General features: G+C 41.4%; 1 protein-coding gene across 1 annotated transcript in view; it reads left to right on the forward strand.

Moving 5' to 3' along the window:
* The window catches only part of LOC118106041 (anoctamin-9), a 207854-nt gene that overhangs the window by 41384 nt on the left and 145817 nt on the right, over positions 1 to 20653 (forward strand). Inside the window, exons 6-13 of the mRNA XM_047339454.1 lie at positions 661 to 710; positions 873 to 931; positions 1404 to 1483; positions 2322 to 2456; positions 2644 to 2737; positions 8129 to 8189; positions 8330 to 8412; positions 19959 to 20063. Of these exons, the coding sequence (XP_047195410.1) occupies positions 661 to 710; positions 873 to 931; positions 1404 to 1483; positions 2322 to 2456; positions 2644 to 2737; positions 8129 to 8189; positions 8330 to 8412; positions 19959 to 20063 (667 nt within the window). The remainder of the gene's footprint in view (positions 1 to 660; positions 711 to 872; positions 932 to 1403; positions 1484 to 2321; positions 2457 to 2643; positions 2738 to 8128; positions 8190 to 8329; positions 8413 to 19958; positions 20064 to 20653) is intronic.

A 20653-nucleotide genomic window follows, 5' to 3' on the forward strand; every position in this document is an offset into this window, starting at 1 on the left:
CATTTTTTGACATAAAAGCAGAATGTATAGAATATAGTGAGCATACAATGCAGGTGAGAAATAGAGAAGTCTGACAGTTGAGGCTGTGCATTTGGGCATTGAAAAAGGCTTTGTCAGTAGTATTCAGCACCATAGAAGCCCAACACACTTGGGTTTTGTCTGAAAAGACCAAAACCATGAGGTTGGAAGGGGAGCAAAGATATACAGACAAATGTTGGAAAAAAGAATGTAGATGGATGGTGTTACATACGTGTTACATACAGTGGGTTGCTGATGAACTCTTCTTCTTTTGGCGGCTGTGGCTTAGCAGGTAGAGTGGGTGAGCGGTGATTCGAGCCCCGGCACCTCCATTTCATGTGCCAAAGTGTCCTTGTGCAAGACACTGAACCCCAAATTGCGTCTGATGGTTGTGCCAGCTGTTTGTGAGTGATGGGAAGTGCTGCACAGATGTGCTGTATGAATGTGTGTAGGAATGGCTGAAGTGCTCAGCAAGACTCTTGTTGAGGGTTAAGGGCAAAGGATGTCACACCCTGTTAAAGCCCTATGAGACAAATTGTGATTTGTGAATATGGGCTATACAAATAAAATTTGATTGATTGATTGATTGATAGAAAAGCACAACATAAAAACAGACCATTTAACTTTTTTATGTTTCTACAGAATCAGAATTGTCCATTTCATTCTTCATCAGACCTTTATCAACACAGGGGGTGAGTGTGATATAATCTGTGGCTATGTTAACCACTGGCAAATATAACAATATTTCATACATGCAGACTTTTAGGTAACCATGAATATTTTTAAATAATGAAGAGATTTGACACACGATGTGATATAGAACATTATTGCCATGCTGTGTTTTCTTCTCTCAGAGAACTTGAAGGAGCTGCTGATGAAAGATGTTTTTGAAACTATATTCTGCCTTCACGAGGTGAGTTAACCTTTAAGAAAATTGCTGCTGTCCCAATGTCCCAACGTGACTCCTTTATTGAGTCAAAAGTGTTGCTCAATGCTCGACTACCAAGTATCTGAACATGAGACCAGATAAAGAACCAAACTCATCTTGGTGAAATGTTTGTGCCAAAGATGCTCAGTGTACACTACAAAGAAAAGCAAGTCTGAGCATAAAATATGACATGTTGATTAAATAATTAATTAAAAACATTACTAATATTTAATATTATCTGACATAACAGCTAGCACCCGCTAAATCTGACACACAAGCTACTTCATCCAAATATAGATTTTCATTATTCACGTTTGTGCCATCAAAATGAACACACAAAATATTTACAGACTGAAAAAAAAATCATGATCAGATTTTGGCATGGTGATGTGAAACTTCTTTGTTCATCATTATATCCTGTAGGCTGTACTTTGATTTTCTTTTCCATTATTCTCAGAGAAAGAAGCAGCAACAACTGAAGAGAGAGTGGGCTCGATGGTCGGGCCTGTTTACAGGACAACCAGTTAACGACATCAAGTCAGTGAATCAATGGCAATATTATATTTCCTGTTTTGGCAGGGTGGGGCATGCAGTTTTCTTGACTTTGATGGGAGACCCACATTGTCACCATTAAATAATGTGTCTCTAAGGTGTTTAGGGCCAAGTATTAGAACCTCTGTTTTATCTGAGTTTAATTGAGTAAAATTGGGCCGTGGTTAACTTTGATGTGCACAGATGACTCATCATTAATTTGCACAAATTGGAATCGATCTGAAAAATAGGATTGGAACAAGTTTAGGGCGGTTCCTTTAATGCCAATTAACTGTTCTAGTCTCTGTAATAAAATTTGATAATCGATAGGGTCGAATGCTGCACTAAGATCTAACAGGACGAGGACAGACACTCTCATGATTATTCTCCCCTTTGTTTCATACAGGGTAAATCAAAGACAAAAGTTTAGTGTAAACTAATATGTCCCTTGCAAAGGTCACCTGCCGAGTTGTGCATTTAAATAGTCCTTGTTTTGGGGGGAGAACCCCACGCCCTGCAAATTATGCATGTTTCCAAGTTTGTTACCATAATAACTAGTCTACCAATGTTGCACTATTTCATTCATATGAAAAGTGACAGAATTACTTTTATGTAGAATGAAAAATAATGTTTTTTTGCTGCCTTTTGTGAGTCATTTCTGGATCACTTGGCCATCTCAGGAAATCTGTGTTCATCTTCCGTCTGATAGAAAAAGTGTGAGTGGTTGCTGTCCTCAGCCCCTCAGAATTAGGGCAAAAGAGGGGGAAACTTCAACTTTATCAGTGAGTAATGTACCAGTCTCTGGTCTGTTGATGTATTTGTTTGTGTGTGTTTTCCCCTCCAGATGTTACTTTGGAGAGAAGGTGGCTCTGTACTACCTGTGGCTAGGCTGGTACACCAAGCTGCTGGTTCCAGCTGCTGCTCTGGGTGTTGTGGTGTTCCTATATGGACTTGCCTTTTTCAACACCAACCCTCTCATGTGAGTTAGCTACATAGATGTAAGAATATGTGGTTAATGGTCCTGAACTGTAGAAAACTGTATTTGTAAAGGTCCTTTTAAAGGCGTTTAAAAATGTGTTACTTTAAGTTTGTCTAGTGGTAGTATCAAAGAATACCTGGCCTATTTGATGAGCAACCCTCTAATCTTGATCTGTGTGTGTCTTCAGTAAGGAAGTGTGTAACTCCAGCATCATCATGTGTCCTCGCTGTGACAACAGGTGTAAGGTGTGGCAACTGTCAGACACCTGCGGCTATGCTAAGGTGAACTGATCTCTTTTCCGACATTCTAGTCTGGTCATCTGTTCTCTTCAATCAGTTCTGTAAGTTCACAGTAGAATGAGGCAATGGCAGCTGGCTTAAGAGAACACCTATATACAGTCTATTGCAGGGGCTGCCAACCCATCAACCTTTGGGAAGTTTAAAGTAGATCACAAAGCATTAGGAACCAAATAATACATACATATGTACATATCAAGTGTGTGTGTGTGTGTGTGGCTAAATGATAAATGGTCTGTATTTATATAGCGCTTTTCTAGTCTCGATGACCACTCAAAGCGCTTTACAGTACAGTTTGCCATTCACCCATTCACACACACATTCATACAGTGTATCTATGGGCAGCACTTATTTTTCTATGAGGGGCAATTCGGGGTTCAGCGTCTTGCCCAAGGACACTTCGGCATGCAAATGGGAAAGACTGGCCACTCTACCCCCCAGGAAATGACTCAAGCTAAATTTCATTTCATTTAAAAAAAATATATATACTTTGTTTAACAAAAATAGCTACTGATTCAACAGAAACTAAAATGTCAAACACCAGGATTAATTACACTAATAATGACATAAAATGTACACTTATGCAGGGTAATGAGGACAGGCTTACCAATGCTGGCAGGGCATGGTAAGCCTGCCCTGCCCTAACCCTAACCCTCCCAAAAATGTGAAGGGTCCATAAGGCCCACAGCACCTGTCGAACAAGAAGAAAAGAGAGTTAAAAAACAGCATAAGTTCTAGACGCCAAAAATCAATATTGAAAATGAAATCACAAAAGAATACATATCCAGGAAAATGCTAAATTACCAAATTCAATAAACAAAATTAACAATACAAATCAAAGCAAGATAATGTCAATGTACACAAACCAAGAAAAAAATTAATTGAAGACAAATTAATACAGCTAACTATTTAATAACAGTTCGTGTCCTTTAAGGGTTGATCCATAGAAATCAAAAGAGCCAAAGAGCCAAAAAAGGCACATAAACAGATTTAGTAGATGATAATGAAATAAATAGCTAACGTTTTTAAGGATAAACTCATACATACCACCTTGACACCCTCACGGAGAACCGGATGGTGAGAGCCTCAAAGGCCGTGAGTGGAGACCATTATGCACATGATTAAGTGAAACGGCAGAGTGCATTACCTGTACGGAGAGGATCGTGTACCATGAAGGCTGCCACACCAAACAAAGGCTCTGCCATGCCGAAAAAATGTCACGACTAACAAAAGGCTCTTCCACACCATGCTGCAGCCACCACGGGAGATGAGTGGAAACGGAAGGGATAGACAGACTGACGTATGGCCACACCTGTATATAAAATGGCGCATGGCGCTGTTGGGACATGGTTTTTGTGAGACCAAAGTTCGGCCTATATGTGCAGTCAAAAGCCTGAAGCCGCATGTCCCTTTGTTCCGGAGAAAACCAGACCCTCCGGAACTCAGTCTCCCAAGGGGCATCAACGTCACACAGAGGTGTGAAAACCCCCCCAGGGACACTCTGGGCCCCATGACCTGTGAGGTCACCAGGCCAATTTAAGGCCTGTTCCCCATTTCTTCTATCTCTTTCTACAATCCTTCCGAGGGGAGAAGGCTGTCTAGCCTCTTTCCATCCGCCTCTTCAAGAGGAGCACACCGCTCTTTCCCTGCAACTTCATGGAGGAGAGTTGCAGCTTCCAGCTCATCTCACCAAGGAAACCTCCTCGCAATCCAAGCTCTAAAAACCTCTAAGCAGCGACGCGATGTCCTGCAGGAGAACTTCAACCAGCAACTGAGCTGCACAGCTCAACAGAACCACGAAGGCAGGAGCCACACAACCAGCCAGACGACGTCACAGGACTGCGAACTGCACAGCAACTTCTCCTTTCCCCTTTCCACGGATGGGTAACACAACTGGGCTTAATAATTATACTAGGCTAAGCAAAGACTGTTTATTCGATTCTGTGTGATGTTTATAAGTTTGATTTGTGGGGTTGTAATATTTTGGTTATAAGTTATTGGAAAGTAATGTTAGTTTGTTATGCTCTTCACAGTCTCTCGTTGCATCCACTCTAGTAACTTTCTCTAATTTGGCACATACAGACACATGCATATCCCTTCACCTAATTAGCTCTGACCCCCGCTACATGTCGTAAACATTCCAATGGGGGGGAGGGTGTTATCTTTTTGGAGTTCATTCCACAAGCAGGGTAGCCAAATGCTGTCCCCTAATATTCAGCACGCCATCCAGTCCTCCACACTTGCGTGTTTCCAAACACCCCCACTGCGAAATCCCCCTCTTCCTCTATTGTACCCTCTTAGGATATCACTTCCCATTCTAACCCCCCCTCCTGTACTCCCCTTTAGCACATCCCCTGGCCACTGTTGGTCACCACCAACAAACCTCCCCCTCTCCTACACAACACTCTGACTCTCCCGTTTGGTTTGGTGGGCCTACGGCTACCCAGCCTACAACCTTTCCAAATAATCCCAATGAGTTTAAGACCAGAAAATGTCTTGGATTGATTATTTAAACATCAGAAGTCTACTCCAGCACCAATAACTAGATCAAACATTAGTCCCTCTCACAGTGTGTGTGTGTGTGTGTTGGCATTCATACCAAATCTTATTTTTGTTTCCATTTTACATTCTGTCACTGTGCCTCAATGTTTTGAATTCATCGGCCTTAATGTACCCAGGGCTATTGATCATTGAATTCAGTTAATTTCCCTGTGTACCAACTCTGAAATAATAGTTGATGTATAATGCTTCTAAAGGAGGTCTCTTCCTGTCTCATTTTATATCCATTAATAAATGGGCCTATCAGGCCTAATTTGAAGAACCCCTTAAAATAAATTGTGATTGATATCATTTTTTCTAATAGGAGTGACAAAATCCTTGCAAGTGGTGTTTTTGAAATAGGAAAATTAAATTAAAGAAATTTCAATGAACAAGCTTGCGTTAATGACCATTTTTTTACAAAAATGTTCCTCTCTGTTGTTAATAATCATAATAATAAAATGTAATAATCATACCTACCCATGTCAAGTCTGCTGATACCTCATATGTGATCCAGGTGACATCTGTGGTGGAGACCCTTGTACGAATACTGACCATCCTTTTATTCATTTTAAAATGCATCCTCTTGATATCATGCCTCTCAGTTAACTTTAGATTCTCGTGAAGATACATTTTTTTCTTTGTCTTTCTGCTCTGTTAATTGCTGAGCAGATAACTCACATTTCCAACCTTTCTCTTTCTACTGGTGTTGTACTTAGAGCTTGGAAAAACTGCTTTTGTGGTCCCTTTTCCCAAGGTGGAGATAAATAATTATAGACCAATATCCAAATTGTCTCGCTTAGCTAAAATTCTAGAGTCAGGTCTATGCACAGCACAATTTCTGCAATCCCATTAGTCATGAACGACATTGTCATAGCATTAGATGTGAAAAAACATGTTCATCCAGAGATTTTATCAGTAACAAAGGGTGTACCTCAATTCTCGATTCTTTTCACAATCTATATTAATAAAAATGTTTCATCCCTAACCTATTGCCACACATTTATATGTGAATGACGCAATATTGTATTGTATTGCAGGTTCAGCTGAGTTAGCTGTGGAGAACCTGCAACAGTCCTTAAATATTCAGCATATAACACTTGCTGATCCTAAACTTCTTTTTAATTAACATAAAACTACATTTATGTTATTCTATTGAGCAAGAGATTTGTATTAAAAAGACCTATGCATCTCTACTGTATCAAGCTCAAACATGTCAGAATACAACATTTTTGATATATGGATAGACGACAAAGTTACCTCCAAATATCATATTGACAATCTTGTCAACAGGCTACGACACAAAAATCGTTTCTTATACAGAAATATTGCTAACTTTCCTATTTGCTGTCGGTAAAGGATTGTTTAAGCTTTGTTTTTTTCTGATTTCGACGATGTGATTTAAATGCATGTCTCTGCCTCTAAACTCAAGCCTTTGGATGCTGTTTATCGTTCTGCTCTGCTCTGTTTATCACTGGAGATGTTAATAGCACTCATCATGGAAACCTGTATAAAAAAGTTAAATGTGAGATGGTGAGATGTGATAAGCATATGTTTTATACGTATATGCAAGGCACTTTTTAGGACGTTACCAGCTTCTTTCTCTTAAATGCTACATTGGTCCTTCGGGCAATATCAACCCATTCAAATGAATGGCTTTCATTGCAGGCCCCTCGCTGTTGTTCAGAGCTCGGCAGAAATGCTTTTAGTGTCTTTGTGGCCACTGCTTAGTACTGTCTTAAAAATTAGTACCCCCTTGGGGAATTTAAATCCATGGTTGATAGCCATTTAGTTTTATCTTCATTGTGTTTTACTTGATTCAAACTGCTTTATGGTCTGTATTTTTATGCATCATATTTATATACTGTGTTGATTTATTCACTACATCTGTATTTTGTTGTATACTGTCACTCGACATCATTGAAAATGAGGTCCTCCCTCAATGATTCTTCGAGCATAAATAAAGGTTAATTTAATAACAAAAGCAGTCATTGGAAACATCTACACGAATGTTGTTCAGAGTAAGGTGCAGGTGGACATGGATATATAATAATGTAACTAGTTGAACTGGGTTTTGTGATATTCATTTTGGGTCTATGAGGTAGACAATGAGTCTTTCAAACTTTAATATTTGTCTTGGTGCAACCAGGATTCAGTCTCACAGAATAAATCGGATTGATGATCAGGTGTAAAAGGTTTTGAGATGTTACAACCAATACCATCTCTTAATGTAATTAGGTGTATCAACAAGAATGTGATATGAATATTATGGGACTGCATCATTAACATGATATATAGTGATTTTTAAAATTTGATGACCCACCAAGGATTAGAGTTAAGGCCAGCTAGGTATGGATCCTAGTGATGGAGAAAGTCATAAAAAATAAAATCTAAATACACCTGAAGGTCTCTAAAAAAACTCTAAAAAATTGAGTTCAGAGTAACCTAATATTTAATACTCCAGATTTAATCTTTTTATTTTTGGGATCCGTCGTATTGATTGTTCTCGTCGTATTGAAGCATGTAAGACTGCAGCAATTATTGTGAACAATAATTGAAAATTATGTCCTCGGTACACCCTGCTTCTTGCACAGTGTACTGAGATTGGCTCTAGCCCACTTACAACCTTCAAAGGATAAATGCATTAAAGATTAACACAATCAACATCGTACATAGATTAATCATTTATCATCATATGATATCAATGAAGTCATTATGAAATGTCATTATTGCTACATAAAAAACTTGCCATTGCCTGATTGGGGTATACACAGCGTGTGCAGGGTATGCATTGCCACTCTGATGCTTTTCATTTATATTATGTTTATATCCACACAGGTCAGTCATCTATTTGACAATGACGGCACTGTGGCGTTTGCTATGTTCATGGCAATCTGGGGTAAGTCCTCTGCTCCAATTTGAGTTATTCTGATATCTAATATGTTGTAATGGCATGTCCAATGTTATGAATGGTTATGAATGACACAATACAATGTGATCTTTTGTTACTCTTCAACTGTTTTATATCTGTGTTTTCAGCTACTCTGTTCCTGGAGCTTTGGAAGAGACATAGAGCCAGACATGTTTCTCAGTGGAATGTCCATGACTGGTGTGAAGATGAGGTACTGTACCTCTTTTTTCTCACAGATACTGTATCTTTGTTTAAAGACAAATTTGTATCTGAGAAGAGATACTGTTTTGTTATCTGTAGTGTTACCTGAGATCTAGGATACCTCAGCCTATGAATATAATGACAGACTTCCAAAAATCTGAAACAGTTTTAAAGATGATCGTTGAACCTAAGTCTCTTAAAAGCATACCATCAATTAAAGAAAAACATTTTGTGAAACTATTACTATGAATTGGTAATGTGAACTCAAAACCACAAGCAGTAAAAATATCCATAAATTGCCTCTGTGGGTTTAATAATCAAGATTCAAGAGTTTATTGTCATATGCACAACGATAACATTAAGCAGTCGCTTGCAATGAAATGCTTGGGTCACAGGCTCTCTTATAACAATGCTCAATCAAAATTTGCAAGTGTGTGCAATAGTGCAAATATGCAATAGTGCAAATATGCTAAGGTGCAGAGTTATGACAGATTGGAGGAGTTTAAAAGTCTTATGGCCTGGGGGATGAAACTGTCTCTGAGCCTGGTGGTGCGGGCCCGGATGCTGCGGTACCGTCGGCCAGACGGCAGCAGGCAGAACAGTTTATGGCTGGGGTGATAGGGATCTTTAATGATCCGGTTGGCCTTCTTCCTACACCGCTGGGTGTAGAGGTCCTCCATGGATGGTAGCTCCGTCCTGGTGATGTGCTGGGCAGACTTCACCACCCTCTGTAAAGCCTTATGGTTGAGGGCGGTGCAGCTGCCGTACCAGGCGGTGATGCAGCCAGTCAGGATGCTCTCTATGGTGCACCTGTAGAAGTTGCAGAGAATCCTGGCATCCATGTTGAGCCTCCGCAGCCTGCGGAGGAAGAAGAGCCGCTGTCTGGCCGTCTTCCTGATGGAGTCTGTGTGGTTGGTCCAGGTCAGGTCATCACTGATGTGGGCCCCGAGGAACCTGAAGCTGCTGACTCGCTCCACCGTAGTCCCGTTGATGGAGAGGGGGGCGTGTTCTACTCCTTGTCTCTTCCTGTAGTCCACGATCAGCTCCTTTGTTTTGCTGACGTTGAGATGGAGGTTGTTGTCCTGGCACCAACATGTCAGGGCTCTGACCTCCTCTCTGTAGGCCTTCTCATCGTCGCCGGTGATCAGGCCTATGACAGTCGTGTCATCAGCAAACTTAATGATGGTGTTGGAGCTGTGGGTGGCCACGCAGTCATGCGTGAACAGGGAGTACAGGAGGACTGAGCACACAGCCCTGGGGGGCACCGGTGTTTAGAGTCAGGGTGGAGGATGTGGTGCTGCCTATCCGCACCGCCTGTGGTCTGCCCGTCAGGAAGTTCAGAATCCAGTCACGGAGGGCGATGTTGAGCCCAAGGTCTCTGAGCTTGGTGACGAGCTTCAGGGGCACGATGGTATTGAATGCTGAACTGTAGTCAATGAACAGCATTCTCACATATGTGTCCCTCTGGTCCAGGTGGGAGAGGGCAGTGTGAAGGGTGAGGGAGATGGCATCTGCAGTCGACCTATTTGGCCTGTAGGCAAACTGAAGAGGGTCCAGAGAGTCAGGGAGGGAGGAGGTGATGAAGGGTTTGACTAGCCGCTCAAAACACTTCATGATGGTGGAAGTGAGTGCTACTGGGCGGTAGTCGTTCAGGCAGAGGGTTTTTGTTTTTTTGGGAACAGGGACAATGATGGTCTCCTTGAAACATGCGGGGACTACAGACTGGAGCAGTGACAGGTTGAAAATGTCTGTGAAAACATCTGCCAGCTGATCTGCACACACCTTGAGAGCTCGGCCAGGAATGCCATCAGGTCCAGGTGCCTTGCGTGTGTTGATCCGGTTAAGAGATCTCCACACATCTGCCCTGGATATTACTGGGGGGCAGCGGCCCTCCTGGGCGTCTTGGATCTCCACAGCCGGGGAGTTGCTCTCAAAGCGTGCATAAAAGGTGTTCAGATCCTCTGGGAGAGATGCAGACACTACATCCGCACTGCTGGTCTTTGCTTTGTAGTCAGAGATGGTTTTGAGTCCAGCCCACATGTTCCTTGTGTTGGAGCCCTTGTAGTGAGACTCCACCTTGTCCCTGTAAAGTCTCTTGGCACTGCTAATAGCACTCCAGACCGCGTACCTGGACTTCCTGTACTCCTCCAGATCACCTGAGATGTAGGCATCAGTCCGTGCTTTGAGTTTTGCATGGACGTCACCATTAATCCAGGGCTTCTGGTTTGGGAATGTCCGTACAGTAATCCTGGGTACGACGTCATCGATGCATTTGCTGATGTAGCAGATGACCGCGTCCGTGTACGTATTGATGTTGTCATCCTGGAACACGCACCACTCCGTCGTGCTGAAGCAGTCCCGTAGAGCCGAGTCTGATTGGTCGGTCCACCGCTGAATGGTCCGAGTCACCGGTCTGTCACGTTTGAGTTTCTGCCTATAGGAAGGCAGCAGCAGAACTGAGACGTGATCCGATTTGCCGAATGGGGGGCGGGGGAGGGCCTTATACGCATCCCGGAAGGGAGTGTAAACATGGTCGAGCGTGTTCGCTCCACGCGTAGGACAGCTGATGTGTTGGTGGTATCGCTGCAGGACTTTCCTCATCTTGGCGTTGTTAAAATCACCGGCCACAATAAACGCAGCCTCGGGCCGTGATGTCTCTGTCCTGTCGATAACCGCATGCAGCTTGTCCAGTGCCTGATTAGTGTCGGCATGTGGCGGAATGTACACCGCTGTAATAACGACCGATGTAAACTCCCTCGGGATGTAATAAGGTCGGCATCTGATCATGAGGTGCTCCAGGTCCGGAGAACAGTCCGAAGAAATAATCTCCACATCTGAGCACCACAGATTGTTCACCATGCAGCAGACCCCTCCTCCCTTGCTCTTCCCCGAGTTTGTTGTCCGGTCCTGGCGGTGAATGGAGACCCCCTCGGGAACAATGGCGGAGTCATTGGGGGTGAATATTTGTGCAATCATTTACTTTACCTTATATATTTTTAATTAATTGACATTATTTTGTAAAAATTTGTTTTCACTTTGATATTAAAGAGTTTTTTTGAAAATTCTTGTCAAAAAAGCCAAATTATATTGACCATGATTTCATGTATAAAAGCAACAAAAGGGTGAAACATCCAAGAGGGGTGAATACTTTTTATAGGCATTGTACCTCTGCACCACTGAGTGAAACTATCCTGATTTGCATTTGTAAAGCTCACAGCATTGTCATTTTCATGTGAAAGCATCCCCTAGGCGTAGGAGCAGGGGGGTCACCTGCAAACATTCTCAGGCTTGTAAAACTGCCAGAAACTGGAACCCCGCGTCAATTCCCGGCAGTTCCTGGCAGTTTTCTGTGCTGCCTGCAGATTCCTGTGAACAGCCGTTAACCTGAAATTCAGGAAAACAGGAAATGATGCAATTTGCTTACCGTAGCACTTCAGCACATCCAGAGGGATGTGAGAGTATAATGTGGCATTATGAAATATAAGTCCCATGAAATAAATAAATGTGGCATTATGAAATATAAGTCCCATGAAATAATTAAATGTGGCATTTTTGAAATAAAAGTGACATTTTGAAAAACATCATTTTGAAATAAGTAATTGTATATATATATTTATTTAAGTAAATGGATTCAGTTATATATTTATATTATGCTATGTTTATATATTTATTGCCATATATTTTTATTTAAGGGTTTATTTTATAGCCTTATTTATTTATTTATTTATTAAATTTTTACTCAAACGTCATTCCATAAGATTGCTAATAAGAAACTTAAACATAAGTGGAAGTCGCAATAGGCAAAAGCGAGGAATGGTGACTGAGTTGAGTGGAACAAAAAATATACATGTGCTCTTCTTACAAGAAACATCAATGGTCAATGCTAAGCACCTCATGAATATTAACTTTTCCTGCTGACCAATGGGTTTCCACGGTGAATCATGGGGTCAAGCGATGAGAAGAGGAAGCAAAACATTCTGACACCGACTTCACCTCCACCTCACTGACAAACATGTTGATGAGTGATTTTATGGTTCAGCAGTGATGTCATTAGTAAAGAAAGTATACTGATACACTGCTGCTGATGATGATGATGATGATAATACAATGAGTGAGAGGGAGTATGATAGAAAGAACAGTGCCTGAAATAAAAAATAAAATAAAATTCAAACATCTGGCCAAAAAAATAATCACTTCACGCTGTCATACTGTGAGGCAATGCCTGTTGGTATTTTAATCATCCAAAACAGCAGGATTATTAAATTCAGAGCAGCTGTGATGTCCTCAATCTATATAATTTAACAGAATTATTATTATATACTTGTTTTGTACTGGGATTGTGAAATACTGGACTCAATTCAGCACAAAGATCAAAGATCTATAGAATCTATATCAGGTGATCAGTCATCATCATGGGACAAAAACTCCTTCCGATCGCTGAACATTCGTTTCCTCCTCATCCTTCCATTCGTGGTAGGATGACACTCTTATTTTTGTGAGTGATCTCCAGCGCGCTCTGTGCGCCTAATGGCACAGTCACATTCACTGCAGCAATATCACAAACACTCGTCCTTGATGATACACGCACAGTGTTAGAATATATTAAAAACTATTAATGACTCTGTTCTGCAGCTCTGCTGTTTAATGGTACCTGAATGTAATTTTCTGTAATTTGTTTTATATATTTTCAATTGAAGGTTCTTATTAAGCAAGCACAAATAACGCTGTTGGTTTTAATGTTAATGATGAAGTGGATCAATAATCTTCTTCAGTTCACGTCTGCATCGGCAATTTGCCATCTCCAAAATGTTTGTATGCTGGGGTCAGAGTTTGCGTGGAAGTGCGCAAATTCTCCTTTCAAGTTTGTTTATATAAATAACGTTTGCCTGTAATGTAGAAGAGGGCAGAATCCAAATATTTCAGGCAACAATTTGAGATATATCTTTTGTTTTCATAAAAGTGTATGCTCAAAACTCTAGTGTTTGTCGTTTGAGTTTGTTTAAAAAACTTGATGTTTTGCAGTTCAATAGTAGCTCCATTACAGTAGTGGGGATACTGGAACTGCACCCACATCCTGCAGTAGACAGAAACTCAGGAGAGCCTCATCCAGCGTCAGCCTCACTTCTGTCCAGTGTTGTCGCACAAAATGACCTCACTGATGTTTTGAGAAAACTCAATCCAACATCCAGACAATAAACATGGGTTAGAGCTGTTCAGGGTAATGTGAGGGCTGCCAGGTTAGATAGGATTGATCTGAACCTAACATATAACAACTGGTTATTTAGATCTACTATATTACTTGTTGGTTTCTCACATGACCATCTGGTAATAGTAGATTTACTGAATCTGCTATTAAAGATTTCTGTCAAGGAAGATTTTGAAAGCTTAGCTTGATGGTGGGAGGTGAGAAAAACACAGATTTAAATTTTCTGTCAGCAATACACAAAATGCTTACGCATCTGCATCCCGGCCAACACACCCACAAGAGGCACTCACTTGGGACTCAATGGGAAGGATGTTAGAGCATGTCCCTTCGTCAATTGGGTGGCACTGGAGAATGCTTGCTGATTATGTCTCACGATTCAGCTCCAAGGTCTGGAGTCGGCTCTGAAAAAATTCAGGTCAGCTTCCCTGACTAATTTTGAGGTGGATCAAACGAAACAGCTAGGCGTAGCATGTCAAAGTATAAAACATGATACTTCCTTTCACAGCTAGGGGCCCTGTAACTAATATAGTATATTTGTATAAAGATGTGTTCAGGGACACCAAAATGTAAAACATTACATTTCCTGTTACAGTTAAGGGGCACTATGACTAATATAAAATATTATCATATGGATCTTTTCAGGGTGGGACCTTTGTTGTATGTGTGAAGTTAGAAGCAAATTAGACAATATACATTGACGTTATAAGCACTTCCTCTTTTCAGGCGAATTATCGAAATTTCCACTGGGAAAATTTGTACCAGGCATTATCGAGACATTTTTGGTTGCACTGTTTCTGAGCACCTGACCTAAGGGGCCTGTGAAATTTGGTGAGTTTTCGAGTATGTTGAGTTTCCCCAAAAATGTGTGTATGGACGCTGTTGTACATTAGTCTGACGTACTGTGTCCCTGAACGCACCATTATGGACAATTTGTTTTTAATAACAGACATTATTGATATATCTAAGTTCCACATGTTAGACCTTGGCCTTCTTTCTATAGATCAGAAGATGGTTTTTGATAGGATTGATCACTGTTATTTGTTTAAAACACATAAAGGTTTTGGAGAGCTCTCATGAGAGCTGGACTCAGTAATATAGTATATTTATGATCAGGAGGACAGTGGAATACGCCTGCCACTTTGACTCAGGAGACTAAGTTTAAGTCTCTTTGCCTAATGGAGCAGCACTCTGTGGAGGATCAACCAACTATGGGGCAGGCTTTCCCATCTTTAAACTATTCATGGAGGGGCAGGAAGAAGACAACAGGGCTCTTCTGTCTTTTAAAACACCCGTTCTGAAGGACTTCTCGAGAACATCAAGGAAAGACTTGTAAGCAGTCGCTGTAAAGGTCCTAAAGAGAACATCATTAACCGGTGTACAGGAATAAAGGTGGTTGGAGGTCTCTGTACAAATCCCCAATAGAGAAGCGCACGGCGGATCTGCAGTGGAGGGTGATACATGGGGCTGTGGCTACGAACAGACATATGGCACATATAGACCCTAGGGCAGGGAATCACTGTACAGTGCAGATGTTTGTCCTTGGTTAGCTTCCCGATAGGCCAGGCTCTCTTTCAAACCAGCACCAAGCATCAGGCACACACACAATTTTTTGGGAGGCATTTTGTAGTTCTTTCTTCTCTTGCTGTAGTTTTTCCACCTGTTTCTCCAAGCTAGCCAGCCTATCACTGTTGGTGTGGGCTTCCTCCTTACCAGTGAGACAAGGTTCACATTTGTCAAGTTTTTTGCAAAGCGCATCCAGAGATTCGTTTATGGGTGCGAGGGAAGTTTGCATTTCGAAGGAGATGGCAGTGCAGTAATTCCTTAGCTCAGATTGAAGTGTGGAAATAGACAAGACCCACTCTGTCTCAGGGGCCAGATTGTCCCTGTTAATAGCTAACATGTTAGCTTGAGTCATAGTTTACCCTTTCTGCATAACTGCTTTGTTTTTCTCTGACATATCTGGGACTGTAGCTGTCTTAAATCTTGCTTACTTCACTCAAGTTCAAAGTTCTTACGGGTGGTGGTGTATTATGGACATATACACGTCATCTATTGCACTTCTGTTGGTCCTGGGAGAGGGATCCCTCACATGTGACTCTCTCTGAGGTTTCTATGTTCTTTTCCCCTGTTAATAGGATTTTTTGGTAGTTATTCCTTACTCTTGTTGAGGGTTAAGGACAGAGGATGTTGTACCCTCATGGTTGACATGGTTTTCTATGCTACTATAATTTTTTGTATATATTTAGACAAATATATAACATATATACTAACACACACACACACACACACACACACCTACACCTACACACACACAATAACCGGTGACAAGGACTTAGTTTCAGTGTACCTACAATTCCCTCCTTTCACATTTGAGGGAGGGCTGTCTGTATCATGTATTGATAAAGATCTATCAGCAAACAACAAACTAGTAGAATGAAAACTTATAAGGAGCCTACAATCAAAATGATGCAGTTACTGTGGCAGGACACTACAGGCAAAACCATTGTTTTTTCATGTACTGGTAAATTTTGAGATTTGGGTCTATTTTGCTTCCATTTCACATGTTTATTTTATCCTCTGTCTGTTTGTATCAGTAGATTTCTCCAAGATAACAAGATAATCTGCATTTAAACATAACAAGTAAAATAGCCATTAAAAGTCATCACTGGGAAAGTTCTGTATCACCACTCAGCTCCACACAAGCGAAGAAAAACCACCACACCTGGGACAGGAGCTGGGAGTTGGGAGGTGCTGCCTGTCTGACGACACAGTGATGACTGGGTGCTCACTAGAGATGTGCACCTTGAATGGCCTCACGATTCGATCACGATTCAGCAGTTAACGATTCAAATGCACCTCGATGCATTTCAATGTATCACATCCACAATTGCCTATATTACTGCACATAGCTGCTTTTTCACAAGTGAATGTCAGTTAATAAAATCTTTCAGATATGAACAAAATTTTTATTTAAAAAGTGTTTTAAAGGGGACATAGCATGCAAATTCCACCTTGTTAGTGCTTCTACACGTTAATGTGGGTATCTGGCATGTCTACCAACCCAAAAACTCTGGGGAAAAAACACTCGCGCGTTTTGTTATAGTTCCTCTAAGTCAGAAACGTCATGCTTGAGCGACTCGATTGAGCTTCCTGGGTTTTGTGTCGTAACAAGGCACTGGAAGTCTCCCTACATGGTCTTGGCCCACCCCCCACCTCATCCCCCGTCCCCCCACACTCATTACGCCGGGTTTACACCGGAGGCAGCGAGGCTGCGAGGCAGCGCAGCGCCGTTCCCAAGCGCGCAGCCGCCTGGCTGTTCACACGGGACGAGCATTTCTCCGCTGGTCAGCCCGCGATTCACTCACATGTGGCATTTGTCTGGATCGTTGGGACTGGGAGGCTGCAGCAGTTGCCCGGGCGCGACCGCTCGCTCTCCCATGCGTGAGCTGGAATATGTGTCAGCGCCACACAGCCAGCAGTGTGGAAGACTTCCGCAGTGTTCAGCACTACTGTACGCCGGGTTACAGTAGTTACGCCGGGTTAACACCGGACGCGGAAGCGCCGCTGCGAGGCAGCGCAGCGCCGTTCTCAAGCACGCAGCCGCCTGGCTGTTCACACGGGACGTGCATTTCTCCGCGCTGGTCAGCCCCATAGACTGTATATATAAGGTCAGCCCGCGATTCTGCTTTCTCCGCTTGTTGTTGTACCCGTTGAATGTCGGGGTTCGGGGGTAAATGATGGTCTTCATAGCCCCCCCCCCCTCTCTTTCTCTCTCTGTCTATCTGCTTGTGTGCTTGTAGTGGATGGGCAGAGGGGACATTTAATTATGTGATTGGGAAAATTAAAACTCCAGGACAACAGAAGGGGAATACAAAGTATGGGATGCATATTTGATAATTTATATCATATAAAATATGTAATTTATATCGTTTAAAATCATGGGGGGAGAGGGGGAGGGGGGAGCTGGCTCATTAGCATTTAAAGGAACAGGAACTCAGGTCACTCTGTGGAGGGCTGTTTTATACAGGGTAAAAAGGGTGCTGTTTTAAATGATCCTTGTGGTATTTTGACCAAAGTATGTTACAGACATTTCATTAAGACCCCAAGGAACCATATCAACTTGTGGTAAAATGGGCATGCTATGTCCCCTTTAAAAGCTATTATAGACTATTACTGTTATTACACGTGTGCTGTAATTTACAAAGTAAGGTTTGAAATTCAAAAATCAGACGACAACAGTAAGTCGATGACAGTGGTCAGTGCTCTCCACACTGATTTGAAATTCATTCAGTTTAGACTTGTGTGCTGCACCTAAGGCTTTAAAGGACAAACTCTGATTATAGCCTTTACTGTTTAAGGTTGCCTAAACCTGGCCCCCCTTGGCTGCACCACTGTACTGAGGTGCGTTACTCAGCTGGTCAACAAGTGACTCTGCTCCTCTGATGTTTTGCAATCACTCACTCTTAGAACTGATCTTTATAAAAAACTACTTAATTTATATTTATGTTGCTGGATAAATGGTGCGTCGCTTCTTCTGCAACAATGAAGTTAAAACACATCGCTGTGTCTTAACCCTGATGTCCTGGTTGTATGCGTCACATTACGTCTCACGTTGTGTAGCAGATTCAAATATGTGTCTCAAACTCTAGAGCGAATCAAACAAACACAAAGTAAACATCAGTCCTGTACGTGTCCTCATAACTTGTGATCAGTGATGGTGTTTATTGTTAAAATGTAAAATTAACGCAGGTCAGCAGGGTTGTGAGAAGGAGGCAGACTCCAACACATACAGGATGACCAGACCTTGAGTGTGCGTCTGTCCTTGTCCTGAAGCAGCGGTGGTTATAATTATTCAGTGGTGGGACATCACTAAAAACAACATCAATAGATTATGTTCTGTCTCTGCATCGATGCAGAGTCGTCCGTGTCGCGATTCATCTAGGAATCAAGAAATGTCCACAACTCTAGTGCTCACTACTGTGCAGGAATCATGAAGGGAGGGAGGGTAGAGAGGCATCATAACTCAACAAAGTCTAATCTACCGACCTGATATTTAGATTTTTTATTCAATCAATATATTTGTTTGACAGGGAAGCTGTGCGCAAACAGAATTTAATTATATATTAATTTATAATGCTGACCTAGTTGATTAGACATTTGCTGTTCACTCTTGATGACTGATAAGTGTCTTGTTTTTTATGTTTTAATGACGGTTTTATTGATGGTTTTTACAAGCTCTCAGTTTTCTGTTGTTATTTGTATGAATTTAATGTATTTATGTATTTAATGTCTTTCTTTCTTGTGCATGTGTTTCTTGTGAGTTTTTTCTTTTTGCCGGGCTGCAAAACAAATGCAAGACAATAAAGTGGAAATTCGACCAACCCAGGGGCATAAAAGGTGCCCCCCTGCACTCCAAAATCTCATTCCCCTTAACAGATAACGCCTGCTCTAGTTCTCCTTGTAAAGTGCAGACATGATGTATGTATAGGATTGCTACAGGTCATTGTTGTGCTGAACTCTGGAACAAGTACCCATCTTTATTTGGCTGCATTCACTCTTCCGTGTGATCACTCTCCAGATTAAACATTTACTACATCAAAAATGCAAAAAAATGTCGAAATAAAAACTGATCTAAAGCATGTTTTCACTCATTATGGATTACTGTGTGCTAACTAGTGGGCAAATATGGCATTTTTATCCATTTATTATCCAATATACTACACAGTGAAGTAAAAGGGTCTGTTTACTCCTCTGAAGCCACTGTGTTTTAATGTAATGTATTACATGACTGTACATTTGTGTTCAAGTTTCAGTTTTCTTGTTTTTAAATGGTAAGAAGATTGCAATTATACTGCGTTTTTCTAGGCATAACGACAACTAAAAGCTTTGTATAGTATGATTCACATTCACTTAACTGCATATTCACACAGTGATTCTGTACTTCTGTAATGCTTCTTTGTCTTTAATACTTCACACACAATTAGCACTGCTGTCAGGGTCTGTCCACTCAGCAACAGCAACCCCCATGGTTTTTATTTTTAGAATAATTGTTCCTGTTTACATTTTCATACATTTAATTATGTAATGTAATATCTAATTATAAAGATACAAAACTGATAAGAAATATCGATTTTGACAATGCATGAAATGTCAACATCAATATCTTGAGTAAATGGTACATTGCCTGTATGTAGTGCTTTTCCAGTTTGATCAACCACTCAAAGTGCTTTACAGCACAGGCCACATCCACCCATTCACACACACAGCACTTTTATAGACATGGCTTTTTCTATCACTCCCCCGTCATAAACTGTGTGTGTGTGTGTCTGTGTGTGTATTTGTGTTAACAGGAAGAGCTGATTCTGGAAATAGTCAACAATCCAAACTGTACGCCCAAACAGTTCAGACACTCCTACCTGCGCAGCACTTTGGTCCTCATCCTGGTAACTCTAATGGTAAGACACATTTGCACACACAAACTGTGACAGCCATGTCTCTATGCTGTCCAGGATATCTGAATACTGCCATAGATTAACTCACTCTACACAAACCTCCAGCATTCAATTTACTTCTGTTTTATTGAGCACATCCACTATGAAGAGAGCAATCCAAATAAGAGGTTGCATGGAGAACACACACATCCACTGCCAACAATCACCCATCCTGTTAAGTGGGCATCAATTCCATCAGGTCAAGAGAGGGACTTGATGGAATTGAAACCAACAAACAAAAGAAAGTAAACATTCTCATTAAAGCTGTAAGTACCACAACTCAAAAGCTTCTTGATTTGTCATTGGGATAGTTTAGATGTCTTGTCACACCCAGGCCAAACAACCCCCTCAGATTCCACATTTTTGGCCTTGGTGTGTGTACCAAATTTTGTGAGTTTTCAAACATACTAGATCCCTAGAAAACAGCTTCCTGTTTCATAGTAAATAATATGTTGGCATTGCAACAATGTTCAATGTTTTAAAAAATGTATTTATATGTTCTACTCTGGAGCATCATCATTGTTTTAGGAGTGCGTGCGTGCGTGCGTGCGCCG

This window comes from Hippoglossus stenolepis, chromosome 1 (genome assembly GCF_022539355.2).
Source record: "Hippoglossus stenolepis isolate QCI-W04-F060 chromosome 1, HSTE1.2, whole genome shotgun sequence".
Classification (NCBI taxonomy): Eukaryota; Metazoa; Chordata; class Actinopteri; order Pleuronectiformes; family Pleuronectidae; genus Hippoglossus; species Hippoglossus stenolepis.